This window comes from Pelophylax lessonae, assembly GCF_965119305.1.
Source record: "Pelophylax lessonae genome assembly, chromosome: 7".
NCBI classification, from domain to species: domain Eukaryota; kingdom Metazoa; phylum Chordata; class Amphibia; order Anura; family Ranidae; genus Pelophylax; species Pelophylax lessonae.
The window spans coordinates 212,925,397-212,944,160 of NC_138774.1; the positions used below are offsets into that span (position 1 = coordinate 212,925,397).

The 18,764-nt window shown below is 46.7% G+C and overlaps 1 protein-coding gene across 1 annotated transcript in view; it reads left to right on the forward strand.

Annotated features, from left to right (window-relative positions):
• The window catches only part of EXD3 (exonuclease 3'-5' domain containing 3), a gene marked incomplete at its 5' end in the record, with an annotated part of 420,906 nt that overhangs the window by 142,955 nt on the left and 259,187 nt on the right, over window positions 1-18,764 (forward strand). Inside the window, 3 exons of the mRNA XM_082264217.1 lie at window positions 2,588-2,792; window positions 8,655-8,815; window positions 12,971-13,147. Coding sequence (XP_082120343.1) covers window positions 2,588-2,792; window positions 8,655-8,815; window positions 12,971-13,147 — 543 coding nt within the window. The remainder of the gene's footprint in view (window positions 1-2,587; window positions 2,793-8,654; window positions 8,816-12,970; window positions 13,148-18,764) is intronic.

Consider the following 18,764-nt stretch of genomic DNA (forward strand, 5'->3'; position numbering starts at 1 on the left):
TATATATATATATATATATATATATATATATATACGTAAACGTGTGTGCATATAATGTGTGTGTGTGTATGTGTATGTGTATATATATATATATATATATATATATATATATATACTTATTTATAGTTATTTATTATATTATAATTTTTGATTTTGCGTTTCAAACTTTATCATACCCGAGATGTTATAAAGAAGAACGCACAGTAAACAAAAATCATATGTAAATAGTTGGTTTGGGCTGCTCATCATTAAGAATTACATGCAAAATAATGGTACCGCTTTCAACACCTAAAATCTGAAATAATCATGCCGCCAGGAAGGTTAACCTACCAGCAGCATGTCTTTGGAGTGTGGGAGGAAACCAGTGCTCCGGTGGAAACTAGGGATAGACTGATTATCGGCAAGGCCGATATATCGGTGGCTGATATGCACTTTCCCCGATATATATCGGTATCGGCCCCGGAACTGGCCGATATTGCTGATATTTTTGTGACGTCATTCTGCCTTCTTAGGCCGCCTCTGTCACCTTGGACAGCCTCGTCTGGAGTCGGGACTAGTCTGGCGGGAGTGTATCACAGCCATACACCCACCCACAGCAGCCCGGTGCCAGCCAGCCACCCACATCCACAGGCACTGTACCAGCCAACCAGCCACAGGCACTGTACCAGCGAGCCAGCCACATCCACAGGCACTGTACCAGCGAGCCAGCCACCCACAGGCTCTGTACCAGCCAGCCAGCCACATCCACAGGCACTGTACCAGCCAGCCACAAGCACTGTACCAGCCAGCCAGCCACCCACAGGCCCTGTACCAGCCAACCACCCACAGCCCCTGTGCCAGCCACCCACCCACCACAGGGTGCCAGCCAGCCAGCCACCCACCACAGGATGCCAGACAGCCAGCCACCCACAGGCTCTGTAACAGCCGATTCTAGGACAATATCTCCCTGGACAATATCCCCCGGACATTATCCCCCCGAGAAACATCCCCCCTGGACAACATCCCCCCGGACAATATCCTCCCTGGACAATAACCCCCTAGACAATATCCCCCCCCAACCCTAACCCTATGTCCAGGGGGATGTTTTCCGGGGGGATGTTGTCCCGAGGGGATTATGTCCAGTAGGATGTTTTCCGGGGGGATATTGTCCTGGGGGGATAATGTCCGGGGGGGATATTGTCCTGATACCGTACCAGCCAGCCACAGGCACTGTACCAGCCAGCCAGCCACCCACAGGCCCTGTACCAGCCAGCCATGCACAGCCCCTGTGCCAGCCACCCACCCACCACAGGGTGCCAGACAGCCACCCACCCACCACAGGGTGCCAGACAGCCAGCCACACACAGACAGGGTGCCAGACAGCCAGCCACCCACAGGCCCTGTACCAGCCAGCCACAAGCACTGTGCCAGCCAGCCGCCCACAGGCCCTGTACCAGCCAGCCACCCACAGCCCCTGTGCCAGCCACCCACCTACCACAGGGTGCCAGCCACCCACTACAGGGTGCCAGACAGCCAACCACCCACCACAATGTGACAGACAGCCAGGCACCCACCACAGGGTGCCAGACAGCCAGCCACCCACCACAATGTGCCTGCCAGCCAGCCAGCTACCCACCACAGGGTGCCAGCCAGCTACCCACCACAGGGTGCCAGCCACCCACCACAGGGTGCCAGCCAGCCACCCACCACTGGGTGCCAGCAAGCCAGCCAGCCATTAAGCATTAAACAAAAATTAACATGTTCAGTACCAGATTTGTGTAAAAAATTGTCTTTATTTTTCAAAACTTTAAATGTACAAAATATCGGGCCAAATCGTCCGATACCGATACGCTGTGACCAAAATATCTGTATCGGCCCTGAAAAAACCATATCGGTCTATCCCTAGTGGAAACCCACGCAGGCACAGGGAGAACATGCAAACCCCAGGCACGTAGTGCAGTGGTTGATATTCGAACCAACGACCTTAGTGTTGCTAGGCAGAAGTGCAAATTACTTAGCCACTGTGCTGAAAAATACATTTCTGTTAAAAATAAATAATTGTTCTAGATTCATGGCTCTATTTGCCAGATTTACAAGCAAACATTTTATTTTAAGTAGTGTGTATGGCTACTCAGCAGCATATTATAGCCTTGTCAATGCTTAATATACATCTAAAAGATGTCGGCTTGATGTCAATAATCATATCCATGTGTTTTATTGTTAAAAAGAATACATTGTAATATTATACAGCATTAATGCAGGGGCAGCCATATTTTCCCCTTTAATTTGTAGAGTCTGCTTCTTGCTTTCTAGTACTACACATGGTTTTGGTTTTTGGGCTTTTCACAATGCAAGTCTATGAGTCGGCCACCTCAGTGAAAACCATTCACTCCTCGGTTGCTGATATCCTATCAAAACAGCTGTTAGGCAGATGTAAGTAGGTTAATTGGAGTCGGTGAGCGCTCCCTCTAGTGGCCAATCTACAAATATTTATATTTATTACAGTAGCAAAAAAAATATGGACTAGAAAGCAGGTAAAAATATTTAAATATGTGCTCACTGAAAGTGCACAGAATCCTGTTTAAGATGCATCTCCTTTTTGCTTTAGATTCAGAGCTGCCGTGGTCGAGTGAGGACTCCTGGTGGGCCGGTAGATGTCCTGGAGGACAGGCCGGGTGAAGAAGGCATTCGCCAGCCGGAGAAGGGGCTAAGTTTACTGGTAAAGGATGTGTTGGGGAAACCATTAGACAAGACCGAGCAGTTATCAAACTGGGACAAGAGGCCACTCCGGGAAGATCAAATCACCTATGCAGGTACCTTGCTTTGTCACAGAGCAATCCTTACTGATGCAGCGTTTAGTGGCAGGAGAATTTAAAGGGAGGGAAAAAAACTCTCTTCCAGTGCGTCCAGAAGCAGCAGAGTTTGGGCAGAAAAAACGATTGACACTAGTAAATGCACCTAAACCTGTGCTAACGCTAAGCGCATTTAGCGCACGAGCGTTAATTCATTTCAATGGCCAGAATAAACTTTATTCTGGTCAATGAAATGAATTAACACCCAAGGGCTTGATGTCTGTAAACGCGCCTAAATGCTCGTAAAATTGTTAGACACTTTTACCAGCGTCAGAAGTTTTTTCTGCAAAAATACTGCTGGCTTCTAGGAGAGTTAAAAATAAAGTCCTGCGTGCACGAAGCCTTAGACTGAGTCTTGGAGAATAAACAGGGTTCTCTTTCTTTGCTTCCAGTGGCCTAATGGGGTGACAGGTAGTGTAGGCCCTCCATTAACGAGAACTTGTTGTGTTCCTCTGCATGAGCATAGCACAGAATTGCAAAGTAAAAAGTATAGAGCTTTCCTCATGTACTCTAAAGTGGGGCACACACTAGTAGAAAATCTGCCGAAAATTCCCGTCCGAGGTTTCGGTCCTTTCCTCCAGCAAGGTTCTTTCCTTCCAACTTACGCCTGTCTCACGATCAGCTGCAGGGCAGTGCAGGACCTGTTAGCACAAGGAGTCGTGCTGGTTCCAGAGTCGGAACGTTTTCAAGGTTTTTATTCAAATCTGTTTACCGTTCCCAGGAAGGAAGGCAAGGTCCATCCGATCTTGGACCTCAAGACTCAACCATTTTGGGCGGGTTCAGAATTTTCGGCTAGTGTGTACACAACTTTCAGCAGCTGATGCCGACATTTTCAACAAAAAACGGAGGGTTTAAAAAAAAATAATAATTTTTATCGCCCGTCCCCAGACGACCAATTTTCGTTTAATGTGTATGCAGTACGTCCGCGAAAAATCGGATACGAAAGACCGCGCATGATCTGAAGTTGCTGACGACCCGGAAGTCTAGGAACAAACGTCCCAAAAAAAAAAAAATCAGACGAGAAATTTCCTGAACATTATGCACTGTCAACTAAAAACGGTAATGAACGCTGAGCAAGAGAGAGAAAAATCGGAGGATATTTCGGCCGATTTTCGCCAAGTGTGTACGAGCCTTTAGAAAGGGAGGATCCATGAGATAAAAGGGGATATTTAGAGTGCCCACAAGACAATAACAAAGAACATATTGACAAATACCTTTTTAGTGTTTGACTATATGACTTGGATGTTGGTACCTATTACCCTCTTGTACACCTCAGGCTTAATATTGCTAAAGAACATATTGAGTTTGTTAAAAACATGCATTTATTATATCAAGGTAATTCATTTATTCATAAAAATGTATTGATATTTCCTTTTTCCACTGCCTGGGTGTCCAATGAGAATAACGGTAAGGAAGATTTGGATCAACATGTTTCGTCTACCTTGAGGCTTCCTCAGGATCCCTTTAATGGTTGATAATAAATCAAGGGTGCAGCTAGACACAACTTCAACCAGATAGGCTAATCTTTTCTAAGTAAAATGTTTAGACATCCTCAACACCAATTTGGTTGATATGGGAGACATTTAAACCCCTGGTCAGACATTTCTTATGACTTGTTGATACCAGTAGCTGAGAATGTTTCACACTGGACTTCATCCAATACTGTCTTGTATCTGTGGTTGACATATTCTTCATAAATCTATCTACCTGGTGCATAACATTAGATTTTATGGATTAGCATCATTCTATCCTAAATCAAATAGGTCTATATATTTTACTCACTAAATATTACCCTTTCCGTTTTTAAGTTGTGTCTAGCTGCACCCTTGATTTATTATTAATCATTTAAGTGTAACTCCTCTTTTATTGAGGAAAAAACACTCCCCTCTTGATGATCTATGTACATTACAAGGATTAGAACAACCTTTGTTGCAGATTCCTATCTTTTGTTATTCTAAAGAAAACACTGTTTGTTTCTCTATGCTGAGTGGGTCCAATGGGAGTCATTTCATAATTATCAACCAGCTGTGCAGCTGCAGAGCACCAATGAGGAAATCTGCTGGGCCTGCATCCCTTTAGCCGTGTTCCTTTTGGGAGTATCTCACCAAAAATAACACTTTTTTTTCCACGGGATGCCTGAAATCTGACTTGTATCTTAGGCAGACTTGTGGGAAAATCAGTGGGCTAATCACAAAAGCGGGAAGTGATATTTCTGGGGGTTGTTTAATACACATTCTGTGTACAGAACAACTCTAGGTAGCCATATTGCATTGCATTTTCAGAAGACTACAGCGACTGCAGATTGAAAAGGAAAGGTAATTTTTAATAACATTCAATTACAATATGAAATATATAGTCTGGTGCGCTAAAAGGAAGACCAATAACTTGGATGTGTAAAAACACAATATCTATGTGCATAAAAAACAAATAAAGTAATCCAAATACATATAGATGAAAATGAAGCTTAATAGTGACAAATGTCTAAATAAAGTCCACAAAAGTCCATAGGCATAAAAAACACAAATGCTTAGGTGAAGATTGAAATGTGGATCCAAACGTGAACCAGGTGATGTTCAATATGGCTGCCGAATAAAGTGCAAGTGAACCCCACCACCTTTAGGGTTATGCCCTTATCAGACGGATAAAAGTAAGGGGCAATGAACTTCCCCGAAGTTGAATCTCTGTATGGTGAAAGTGATCCTGCGCTCTTATGTACCCCGTGATAGAGACAGGTATATCCAGCCTCTTACCCGATGAATATTAAAGGACGCATGCATGTATCCCCTTGGGGGACCTTCCTTCCATTGACAACAGCACACCAACCTGGGATATTATAGAAAAATTCTTCTTTGGCTCCTGCAATGTTGCTATGTCAATCCACTTGTGTGTTGTTATACACACGTTAAAGTGTTGATCCCGATCTTCCTTACGGTTTTTCTCATTGGACACCCAGCCAGTAGAATGTGCCGTTATCAATATGTTTTTATGAATACAATGCGTGTTTTTACCAAATTCAATATGTTATTTGTTATTGTCCTGTGCGCACTCTAAATGTCCCCAATTTTCTCATGAATCTTCCTTGTCTAAGGGTACATAGGGAAAGCTAAATGTATGCAATTTTGATACTTTTTGGGGATATTGCCCGACATATATAGAATTAATCTCCCATACAGAATTCGAATACGAGCATTGCACACCTTTATGTTATTTAATTTATCCTGCCCTAGCTAGATTTTATAAGCTTATTTGTATTTTTCTGCCAGCTTCCCATTTTCCCGTCTATTATAAGAATAGATTAGTTTTAGGATCAATATTTGTAAATGTAGTTCAGTCACACCTGTTTAACAGACTGCCAGGTGCTTTCCTTGAACGTTCATGGTTGTTTGGCTACGTATCTACGTGGCTTCCTGTTATTTGTAATAACTTATTATTACATTGCTGTATTTAAACTGGAACTCTAGAACAATGTGAACAAAACATTGTGTCCAGTTATGTTTTATTACAAATAAAATCACCAAATGTGTTTTAAAATACTGCTGTTACATCTGCCTGAACTCTCTCTGTATGTTATACTCTCACAATTACCTGCCTTGCAAAATCGCCAGTATTGTCAAGCTCTTACATTGCACAGTGCTGTCAATTTATCATGAAGGAGCCACTGGGAGCTAGAAGGGGAGTGTGATGATACACTTTCATAGTCCACTGAGTGGGCAGGAAGCCAGAGAGCTGCAGTTGTGAATAATGGTGTCACCATGCGAGTTGAGCTTCTAATATATCTGCCATTCAGACTGCTAACTGTCACCTAGATTTACATTTTCCTCCAGAGACTGTGATCACAGAGTGCGCCGCCTGTGCCCTGCAATGGGCGCGATCACTGGAGGCCATCCTATGATGGCCTCCCAGAACTAGCCGTGTGCTCTGTAGCTGTCATTCGGCTATAGCGCTTATTTTTTTTTTTACACAAAGTTGTCAATTAATAGGATATTTCTAACACACATCATAGGCATACTTGGAATTACATCTCAAAACACAATCTGCTAATCCTCCTGAGTACAACGATACCACACGTGAGACTTTTTCAGGGTTAGAACTGAATATGTACCGGACATTTTATCTTGTGGTTTTTGGGACGGGTGCGTCCTCCCCCAACATATGTCCCGCCCGGCCGCATATTTACAGTGGCCGGGCAGGAGGTGGTTAACGTCTATATTTGACCATTTAACGCAGTTATTTTAACCACTTGCTGTCTGCGCTATAGCCGAATGACAGCTACAAAGCACACGGCTAGTTCTGGGAGGCCATCATATGATGGCCTCCAGTGATCGCGCCCGTTGCAGGGCACAGGAGGCGCACTCTGATCACAGTGTATTGAGGAAAATGTAAATCTAGGTGACAGTTAGCAGTCCGAATGGCAGATATATTAGAAGCTCAACTCGCATGGTGACACCATTTTTTATTTTCTGTCCTGCATTTTTCAAAAACTTTAGGCAAAAACATTACATTTTCAAAAGACTTACAGGAAACCTTTCAGAAAATACCTCGAAGTGTTTGCTTTCCAATATGTTTTTTTTTTTTTTTTTTTTGTGAGTGTTTCCGATTTCCTGGTGCTCCAGGGCCTCCGAAAATGTGATAGCTAGTCAGGAAATTAGATGTATAATTTATGTGTAATGTATGCTCCGCTCTATGCATCTGGGCTGTGAAAAATCTCACACACGTTATCCCCATATTTAGGAGGCGTAACTGAATGTGTATTGGGGTTTAATTATGAGTATGCTGTATGTGAAAAATAACTTGTTAAATGTATTTGTTTTCTTCATTTTCCAAGATATTGGGACAACTTAAAAAAAACTCACCATGCTTTTTGCTAAATTCCTTAGACTGCTTTCCGAAAATAAGTAATGGGGGGGGGGGGGTATTTGTACTGTTTTGGAATTTTGTAAGGCCTTATTAAATGGGATAGGCAGTCAGTACACCAGGATTGATCAATTTTCAAATATACCATAGTTTGTAGACTCTATAACTTTCACAGACTAAATATTATACACCAATGTGGGTTATTTTTACCTCAGAAATGTAGCAGAATACATTTTGTGCCTAAATTTATGAGGAAAGATTATTTATTTTGTAGAAATTAAGAAACACCGTTGACTGGGCTGAATCTTAGATAACAATTCTGCGTGACATCAAGCATAATAGTGGCAAAAGCATGATATGAATGTCAGGGGCAGTCTTTGAACCATTGACATTATATTGTGGTAATATTAAACCTTTAGGCCCCATGCACACAGGGCGTCAGAAAAAATGAACTGCAAAGCTATTTCTGACGCCAGGAAAAAGCGGTGTCAAAAACACACCTTTAGCAGCGTTCCGCATTGGCGTCAATGCGCGTTTAGGCGCGTCAATGCTTATTAGCGTTTTTTAAATAAACACAACCCTCTTCTATTTTCCATTCCTTCTGATTACAGTGACCAATCACATTTTTCATGCTAAAAAACGCCTGACGCTGCTAAACGCCGATATACAGCGTTGAGCAGCGTTTAGCAGCGTCACGCGTTTTTACAGCTCTAACACTGGTCCTCAGAACGCGCAGGCCCTGGGTTTTTTTGTGCAGCTTAAAAACATCTTTGCCACTTGGAGCTCCTAAAAGCCCGTGTGTGCATGAGGCCATAAAATAACATGGAGGGGCGTTTTTAAGCTGCAAAAAAAAACGTCTGACGCTCCTAAAAGCAGCTGCAAAATCGCCCTGTGTGCATGGGGCCTTAGAGTAAACAGCAATCATTTACTAACTAGTGCACGTGATTCCCTTTGTATCTTTACATCTAGCTGCTGATGCCTATTGCTTGTTGGAGGTGTTTGAGACCCTGCTTAACAGCACTGAAAAGTTTGGGTTAAAACCAGATTTCCATAAACTGCCCAGAGGCAAACCAAAGCCTCAGTCAAAAATGAACAGATCGCCACAGAAGACTCCAGCGTCGCCAAAGCAGGTATGAGACTGAACCAGTTTAGGTGGCCACACTGCTGGCCAAGGATATACTGTCAGCCCTTTTATATCCTGGTCCACTAGTCGTGAAAATACCTTTATTCTTAGTCATGGCACGGGAACCATGTCTGCCTGAATACAGTGATGCTGCCGGATAGTGCTGGCATTTAATAGAACAGCGCTTCTCAACCTTTTTTCAGTCAAGGCACCCTTTAAAATTATAGTTAATCTCAAGGCATCCTTTAAAATTATGGACAGTCTTGAGACACCCCATTCTAAAATGTAAAAAACGATTCTAATTGTTTTACATAATGCAGCAACATCCACTCGTAGGACACCCAATGTTATAGGTGATTTACTCTTCCAAAGCAAATACACTTTTGCACACTGGTACTGACTAGTATTCTAATGTTTCTCTTCTCCCTCCAATTTCTCTCCATCATTCAGCTATTGTTACCCCAGTGCTAAGGGAGAGACGTAGAGGAGGGTCAAACAAGGATGCTGTGGAGACAACAGACATCCTCCTTTTTAACTGAGGACCTCATTGGTTGTTAGGATGCCAGTATCTAGAAGGTCGTAATGGTGCATAATGAAAACCTGTGGCTTTGTGTAACTAAAAAACAGGATTCACCTACCTGCTGGCTTGTATACAATTTTTCATAAATGTTTAGGCATCTTGCCAAGGCACCCCTGAAGAAAGCTCAAGGCACCCCACAAGGCCTGGGCACCCTGGTTGAAAAAGGCTGTAATAGAATGCAGTCACTGCTAGACCAATAACTTTCCACCCAGCTTATGCGGTGGTGGTGGTTGCAGGGCCAGCCACTGCTTGAATATTGGTCAAAGCGGCAGAGTTTGGTTGAAAATAGAGCCTTTACTTCTCTTTTGTTGAGTAAGAAACAAATCCTCCTTTGATCAGTGAAACTCCTATATTTTATATAAATGCATTACACACAGAGAGATATATTTCAAGCATTTCTTTCTTTTAATTTTGATGATTATGACTTACAGCTAGTAAAAACCCAAAATTAAGTATCTCAGAAAATTTGTATATTACATAAGACCAATAAAAAAAAGGATTTTTAATACAGAAATGTTGACTTACTGAAAATCTTTTAACCACAAAGATCCTCAATGAAATCGTTGAGGAATTCTTTAAGTCTGTACAGCCACAGACCCGTGTTGTAAAAGCTGGTGCCTGGTAGTTGTAGTTCCACGTAGGTGAAAGACCAAAAACACAGGTATTATTATTATTATTATGAATATTATTATATAGGATTTATATTGTGCCGACAGTTTACGCAGCTCTTTACAACTTGAGGGTAGACAGTACAAATACACTACACTTTAAAACAGTAGGAATCAGAGAGTTATTGCAAGCATTTAAAATGTTTATTGGTCCAACAACAAACTTAAAAACTATAAAATGGATCCTGTGTAAACAGACTGGACTGTGTAAGTGTCAATCACATTTTGCTATAATCCCACATGGACGTAACTTGAAAAGCTGAAAACGCATACCAATAATAAAGCAGGTGCTGGATGGAAGAGAGGTCATCTTCCCAGGTAAAACCACTCGTTCTCCCAAATGGAAAAAAAACAGATGCTGTATAAAGGATATGCTGAAGAGTCCAATGTGTACCACTATGATGGACTACTGGCACAATGTGGAAAAGCCAGAGATATATTTTACAGACAAGGATGCAAAAAGGCACAAAAAGCCAGGCATGTTTATAGCAGCCAAAGATGACATTCGGCTGTGCAGCAAGGCCGCGGGCTTGTCGATCAATCTCAGGACAAGCCTGGGATCCTCAGGCAGAAGATGGGTAGCCGAAACTTTCGGACGGCGCACCAGATGCGATGTCATGGCCGCTGTGGTCAGTGGATGCGGTGCGCGTTGGGACACCAGGGGATAGCAACAATGTTCTGTGGAGCAATCTCTCAGAAAACAGACTCATGACAACGCGTTTTGGGCATGGTTTGACTCCCCGGGCATTTTTGGCTCCCCCAAATCATTATGGACTGTGGCAAATTTTGCATTTCATTTGGGAATAAAGGTCCAAGAGTCTGGAGGAAGAGTAGAGAGGCACAGAATCCAAGTTGCATTAGGTCCTGTGTGAAGTTTCCACAGTCAGTGATGATTTAGGGAGCCATGTCATCTGCTGGTGTTGATCCACTGCTTTTTATCAAGTTCAAAGTCAGCGCAGCCCTCTACCAGGAATTTATAGAGAACTTTATGCCTCCCTCTGCTGACCAGCATTATGGAGATGCGGATTTTATTTTCCAGCAGGAATGGACACTTGCCCACACTGCTAAAATTACCAATTCCTGGTTTAATAATCATGGTATCACTGTGCTTGATTGGCCAGCAAACTCTCCTGACCTAAACCCCATAGAAAATCTATGCGATATTGTCAAGAGGAAGTTGAAAGACAGACTCAACAATGCAGATGAGCTGAAAGCCACCATCAAAGCAACCTGGGCTTCCATAACGCCTCAACAATGCCACAGAGTGATCGCTTCCACTACGCTATGTAATCCTACGCCACATTGATGCAGTAATTCATGCAACAGGAGCCCTGACCAAGTATTGAGTGCATACTATACTGTACATGGACATACCATTCAGTAGGTCAACATTTCTGTATTAAAAATCGTTTTTTTTTATTGGTCTTACGTAATACTCTAATTTTCTGAGATACTGAATTTTGGGTTTTCACTAGCTGTAAGCCATAATCATCAAAATTAAAAGAAAAATGCTTGAAATATATCACTCTGTGTGTAACACATCTATATAAAATATGAGTTTCACTTTTTGAATTGAATTGCTAAAATAGCTTAACTTTTTGCTGATATTCTAATTTTGTGAGATGCACATGTGTGCATGTGTTGCAAACTTAATTAACTGCTACTGTTCTTGACAAGTGTAATCCCCTCCCCCCCCAAAATCCCCCATCCCTTGGCTTACACCAGGGTTTTCCAGCTCAGTTTTTTTGCGGGATTGCCCTCAAAGGGCTAGTTGTATCTGTAAGACTATGTATCTACTTTTTTTTTTTCTTATGTATTCACTCATTATCATAATTATTAATTACCTCTGCATTTGATTATTACTGGTTTTAGTAATAACCTAAGTTACTGAGTAAGAGAGCAGAATTCAGGAGTATGTGGTGTACAAACTAGACTTTATGAGTGCGCTACATAGAGATTGCAAAGTTCAGGGGTGCGCTGTGTACAGAGTGCAGCGTTGAGGAGTGTGATATATATACATATATATATATGAGTGCAGGGTTTAGGGGTGCGCTATGCACAGGCTGTCCACATCTCACTTTCACCCCTCCTCCTTGGCTATGACCTCTGCACACATCTCCTTCCACAGCCCTCAGCCCCCCCCCCCCCTTCCAAAGCTTCCACAGATGTCAGCCAACCGGTCCAGCTTTAGCATCAGTGTACTAGCCTAGAAGCATAGGTGGCTCCGCCTTGCTTTGCAGGGAGCTCATTGGTCGGCGTCTGTCCCCACCGTGAATGCTTGCAGAGATTTGTGAGAGCTGAGAGCAAAGCTGTCCTTGTAAACACAAGGCTTCTGTGTTTACAAGTGACAGCGGGGAGTGGAGGATGAGGGCTGAAAAAAAATCCTGGGCGCAAAGGCCAAATGTCATGACCTAGCGAGCCACATTCGGCCCGCAGGCCTTTCATTTGACATATGTGGCCTACACTAACCTCCTGTTGCCCCACCAGAGAAAAGTAAGGTGCATTGTTCTTCCTGGTATGAGGAAGCATGTGACTCTTTTCCATTCCTCCCACATTGCAGCTGAAGATGCCTTTCAGTCACCAGGCCATAGTCACATGAGGGCAGGAGGAGGATACTCCGGGTCCCCTACTAAACTCCAGCGAGTTGGATTAGGAGCTTACACATAGCTTTCCTTACCAGGCTCCTGCAAGCTTGCAAGGGGGTCAGGGGCGCAATTTACATACTGGTACTAGGCCTGTGACTTGGAAAATATTGAAGCTGAATGGTCACAGTACATCTAAGAAATTACTATTGCAATTTCAGAAGGAGGCTAGTGAACAAAGGGTTATCTGTAGATCAGAAATTGCTGTGTAACATACCTTTAAATGGTGATTTAACAGAATACTAAAATCTCTATTCTATATATCATCTTAGAAGCTGGAAACACGAACCGATGAAACGAGAAGCAATCCTAGTAATAAGCCTTTGTCCCCCAGAGAATTCAGAGTCATCTGTGACAACATGCTGCAGGGACTGGGGCGCTATTTGCGCTGTCTGGGCATAGATGTCTTAATGCTGGACAATGATGATAGCCACAGGAGAGCCGCAGAGGTGAGTAGAATTTCTGATGATGTTTTATCTACTTGCCACATGTGTAGTTAAAGTGCAACTAAACCTAACTTGTCAAAAACTCCGAGCAAAGGCAGCTCTTTATTGCAGAAGAGACATGCTATGTCTCTTCTGCAGTAATACAGTTACCTTCCTGCACATGCGCAGCTTGGCGTGCATTCCTGGCACACTCCAGCTGTGCTGGAATGACTCACTCCTGTGCGCATGTGGGAGATATGTAAGTGCTGTATCACTGGAAGGTAGGGGTGAGTACATTTGGGAGATTAGTTCGGCTTTAAATATCTGTGATTTTTTTTTTTAAATCTTTTTATTGTTTTCAACAAGTCAACAACATACAAACACTTGGTGCAAAAGGTTCACCAAACAGCCTCGCCACACACGGTCATTGGCTGAAATACAACATGCAGGTATGAGGGGCGCCCACGCAGGGGCGGAATAACCATCAGCAGTAATAACACGTTAAGGTATGACATGAGACCAACCCGGCACCCCAAACGGAGATCTGGCCGAGTCACCTTAGGCATCTAGCCAGTCCCCGGGTCGCCCCCACCCAGGCAGTCAGCAAGCAGCGGGATAGAGGAGTCCGCCAACCATTTGGCCCAGACTCTGTCATGTTTCTTGGGACAACCCCTATGAACGTATGTGTCTTTATACAGTGGTATCACCGAATCCACCAGCGCCCTCCACCCCCGGAGGTGGGGGGGGGGGGGGGCCGCTGTTTCCAGTGGAGAACAATATTCTTTCTGGCGTAGAACAGAAGGAGGCCCAGGAGAGTGCGGTCCGCCACCCTAGGCAGCAGGTCATCCAGAAGGCCCCAGTAAGGCTATCTGTGGCGAGGGGTCGATCGAGATCTGCAAAACACCATTTGCAGCCGCGAACACCCGTGACCAATAGTCTGACAGAGCTGGACAGGTCCAAAATATGTGTATAAAGTCCCCAGGAGCGCTGCCACAGCGCCAGCACTCCGGGGAGTGGGAACCATGAATCTTATGTAAACGATGAGGGGTGAGATATGCCCGGTGGGCAATCTTATACTGTACCATGCAGTCCCTGAGCGAGATCAGTATCTTAAATGGGGAGTCCCACATTTGCTGCCAGTCCTCCGCGTCCAAGTCCGGAACATCTCCGGTCCATCACTCCCGGAGACCCGAGAGCTCCGGAGAGAACACCGAAGGAGGTGGGCATGCAGAACGGATGCGGCACGGTCAGAGCAGTCAAACCTGAGGACCCGCTCCAGATCCGACTGCACCGCCCCCACCCCCCCCTGCGGGAACTGGGCCTTGAAGGCATGGGACAACTGTAAGTAGCGGAAGAGATGGGAAGGATGCACCCCGTGGGACTCAAGGAGTTGGGCAAATGTGGGAAGGGAGAGGTCCGAGGACAAATCCGAGATCCTTTTTATGCCAAATTTGGTCCAGGGAGCCGGATCCGGAAGGGAGTAGAGGTGAGGCAAGGTAGGATTAATCCACAGTGGTGCACTAGGGGAGCCTGCGGTGTCCGGGTAAGCCTCCAGCGCTAGGCCCTGGCGCCAGGCCCTGAGCGTCGTCTTCATGGAGGAAGTCAAAGCATATGGAGCCCTATGGCCCCTAAACAGCAAGTGCGTCAACGCCTCTACAGACCCCAACACCGCAGCCTCCGTCACCACCGCTGGATTGGAGGCGTCGGGAGACAACCATCACACCGCAGAGACCAGTTGGGAAGCTAAAAAATATTTATGACAATCCGGGAAGGCCAAACCCCCCTGAGACTGAGGTCTCATTAGCGTGGAAAATTTATACCGGCGGGGGGGGGGCAGCAACCCCACAGGAAAGAGGAGAAGAGTTTATTGAGATTAGTAAAAAAGGCCTTGGGGATCCACTGCGGCGAGTGGCGGAAGAGATAGGTCAGTTTGGGGAGGATCTTCATTTTAACCAGGTTCACCTGCCCCAGCAGGGATAAGGGAAGGTTCTCCCATGCCTTCAGTCTAACCCGAATGTCCCGCACCACTGGGTCCAAATTTAAGGTGATAAAGGCCGTAGGGTCTTTGGAAACTCTTATCCCCAAATACATGAGACTGTCGACCCACTGAAGCACAAGACTTGAGGGGGCGGCACTACGAGCCGCCTCATCGATCGCCAGCAGCTGGGACTTGGTCCAGTTCACCCGCAGCCCCGTTACCCTGGAGAAGTCGTCCAGGAAACCCAGAGCCCCCCAGAGGGAGGGACCAGCATCCTGTAAGAACAAAAGGAGGTCATCTGCGTACAACGCCGCCCTCTCCTCCAGCCATGCCACTTGCAGCCCCCGAACCTCTGGGGAAGTCCGGAGTGCCTCGGCCAACGGCTCCATGGCGATGGAAAATAGGGCCAGAGAGAGAGGGCAGCCCTGCCGTGTGCCTTTGGACAATGGAAAGGGGAGGGACAACCTACCCCCCAGTCGGATCGCCGCCATCGGGGATCTATATATAGTCTGAAGCCACCCGATAAACAGGAGGGGGAACCCCATTCTTCTAAGGACCTCCCACAGAAAGAGCCATTCTACGGAATCAAATACCTTCTCTATATCTAGAGAGGCCACCACCCTCGTACCGGCGTTCAGGTGCTGCGTTTGCAGATTAGTGAACAACCTGCGCAGATTGATGTCAGTAGACCTGCGGGCCATAAACCCTGTCTGATCCTGGTCGACCACGGAGGGGAGGACGGGGCGGAGAAGGGAGGCCAGGATTTTGGTGAGAATTTTGAGATCGCAATTGAGCAGGGCGATAGGAAGCACACAATTTTGGATCTTTCGGGGGCTTATGAATTAGGATAATATGAGCTTCCGCCATAGAGGGTGGCAGCGAGCCAATCTCCATTGTACAGTGCTGCCAAGAGAGGGACCAGGACGCTCAAGTGAGTTCTATAAAATTCTATGGTGAACCCATCGGGACCCGGGGCCTTGCCCCCAGGAATGGACCTAATCACAACTTCCACCTCCTCCTCCGTGATCGGCCGAACCAGCCCCGATCGCTCAGAGTCCGACAACCAGCCCAGAGCCACTGGGTCCAGTAGTCTCTGCAGGTCCTCCAGTCGGAGATCAGCTGGCAGGGTAGTATCATATAAGTGAGAGTAGAAAGCCCGGAATGCCTCCAGGATCTCCGTCGGAGAGGTGACAGCCTCTCCCGCAGGGGAGGTGAGTTCTGGCACCAAGGTGAGGGGAGCATCATGGTGGGACATGACAGCCAGCAGCTTCCCGTTCCGGTCCCCATGCTCAAAGAACCTCTGTTTAGAGTGATACATAGACAGCCTGGTGACCTCAGACAGGTGGAGATGCAGATCCCGTTTGGCCGCCTGCATCCCTTTAAAGTTGACAGCCGAGGGGTCCCGAACGTAGCAGTCGGAGGCCGCCTCGGCCGCCGTCTCCAGGGCAGACACTGCCGCCGCTTGTTGCACCCTAACTGCTTTGATGGTTGACATGTAGTGACCCCTAGTAACCGCTTTAAAGGCATCCCACACCATCCCGGGAGAGGATGTACCCGCATTCAGGTCCCAGTACAGCCGTCGCGATCACACCCCGCCCGTACAGCGACCTGCAGGGGACTATGGTCAAGCCGCTGGGAAGGTACGAGACCCCCTCCACATCCAACAGCATGGACGGATTGGCGAAACCATAGTCTATCCTGGAGGACGTTTTGTGGGTAGCAGAAAAACAAGAGTAGGCCCGCTCCTGAGGGTGCTTCCAACGCCATACCTCCTGAAGCCCAGCAGCCTCAGACCAATGAAGAAGGTCCCACGAGAAAGCCTTGGGTGGCGTGGGTCTATCCAGATCCGGGGAGAGGATGGCGTTAAAATCCCCCAGGAGAAGCACCTTGGCGGGACAGTACTTGGAGACCTTCTCCAGAATGGTGTAAAGGACCTCACCCCTAAAATGCGGGGGCACGTAGATGCCCGCCACCACGTATCTTTTCCGCCATATCGAGAGCACCAGCACGACATATCTACCAGAGGGATCAGTGTGCACTGCCTCCACCACGCAGGGCAGGGACTTCCGGAGCAAAATGGTAACACCCCTGGCATACGTAGAATAAGAGGCATGAAAGGACTTTTGTACCCAAGATTTTTTCAATGAGAGAAGCTTGCTGCCCACCAGGTGGGTCTCCTGCAGAATCAAAATTGAGGGGCTGTAACGTTGCACGTATTGAAAGAGCAGTGCCCATTTAAATTTAGAATTGAGGCCACGCACATTCCACGAAAGCACAGAGAAGGTGGATGTTCTAGGTGATGCCATCATGTAAGGCTAGGAATGTGGGCACCCCGGAGGGATCCCGTGCTAGGGTGGGCACCCGGGGGGGAGCAGCAAGGCAAAGCAAACCCATGCACCAAACAAACATATACAGAAACACAAGACGTTCTCCAGGAGGGAGAACACAACACCCCAAACACATTGTTCTTACCCTACCGTACCCCAACACCCCCATAAAACACAGGGGGGTCCGGGGACAGTTTTAAACCCAAAAACAGGAAAAAACGGTGCGAGTGGCTTAGCCGTTAACCAGCCAGGCCCCTCGTGGGAGCAAGATCGGTAGCAAAGGCCTGGGCCAGAGCTCAGGAGGGGTCGACCTCACAGCGGGTCACCCGAAGGGACCGCCTAACAGTAACCACAAAAAAGTCAGGCCAAGAGCAATCCGCAGGAGGGCACCAATCGTAGCGCACCAGGTGGGTCTTCAAGGTACCAGTTCCTAGGCTCAGCTCCGATCCAGATGAGTGTCCGGAACAAGTGAAAATTCGGTCGGCACCGACCAACAGGGAGTAAGAAGTGGGATAATCAGGGGAGGACAGGGCCAGTCCAAGTGGAAAAAAAAACAGCGGTAACGTGAGCGATCCTCTGAGAGCTGCAGCCCGTGACAGGGACAGGGAGGGGGGAGGCAGTGGGCAAGGGGGGGACCCAGTCTCAAACCAGGATGGTGTGGGCAAAAGTAGAAAAACAGTCAAACCTTTAGGCATAGGAAACCAGGAAGGATCCGAAGCTCTGCAACGCTGGAACCATGCACAGAAAGCCCGGAAGGGGAGCAAGCAGGGAAAGTTAGCGGACATCAAGCCAGGCGGCCGCTGCCTCAGGGTCTAAAAAGAAGCGTGTGCGATCTCCGTCGATCACCCACAGGCGGCTGGGGTATAGCAAGCTGAATTTAATACCCTTCTCGCGCAGCCTCTTGCGGATGTCTGTGAAAAGACGCCGTCTGCGCTGGACCTCCAGAGAATAGTCGGGAAACAGCATGATTTTGGCATTCTCAAAGTGGAGATCCGGCTTCGTCCTGGCGGCAGATAGGATGCGGTCCCGGTAGTTAGGGAGCCGGAGCAGAAACGGATGAGGTGGGGCACCCGGAATCGGAGGCGTCGGGGGAACTCGATGTGCCCGCTCCACCACGAACGTAGGAGGCATATCCTTCAATTCCAGCAGGGAGGTGAGAAACTGCTCCGCGAAGTCAGCAGGTCGGGAACCCTCCGCCCGTTCCGGGAGGCCCAGAATCCAGATATTATTTCTCCTCAGCCGGTTTTCGGTGTCCTCCGCCCGATCTTGCAACGCCCGGACCTGCAGTTGAAGGGCATGGAGATCCCTGGAGTCCGCTCGGGGGGAATCTTCCAGC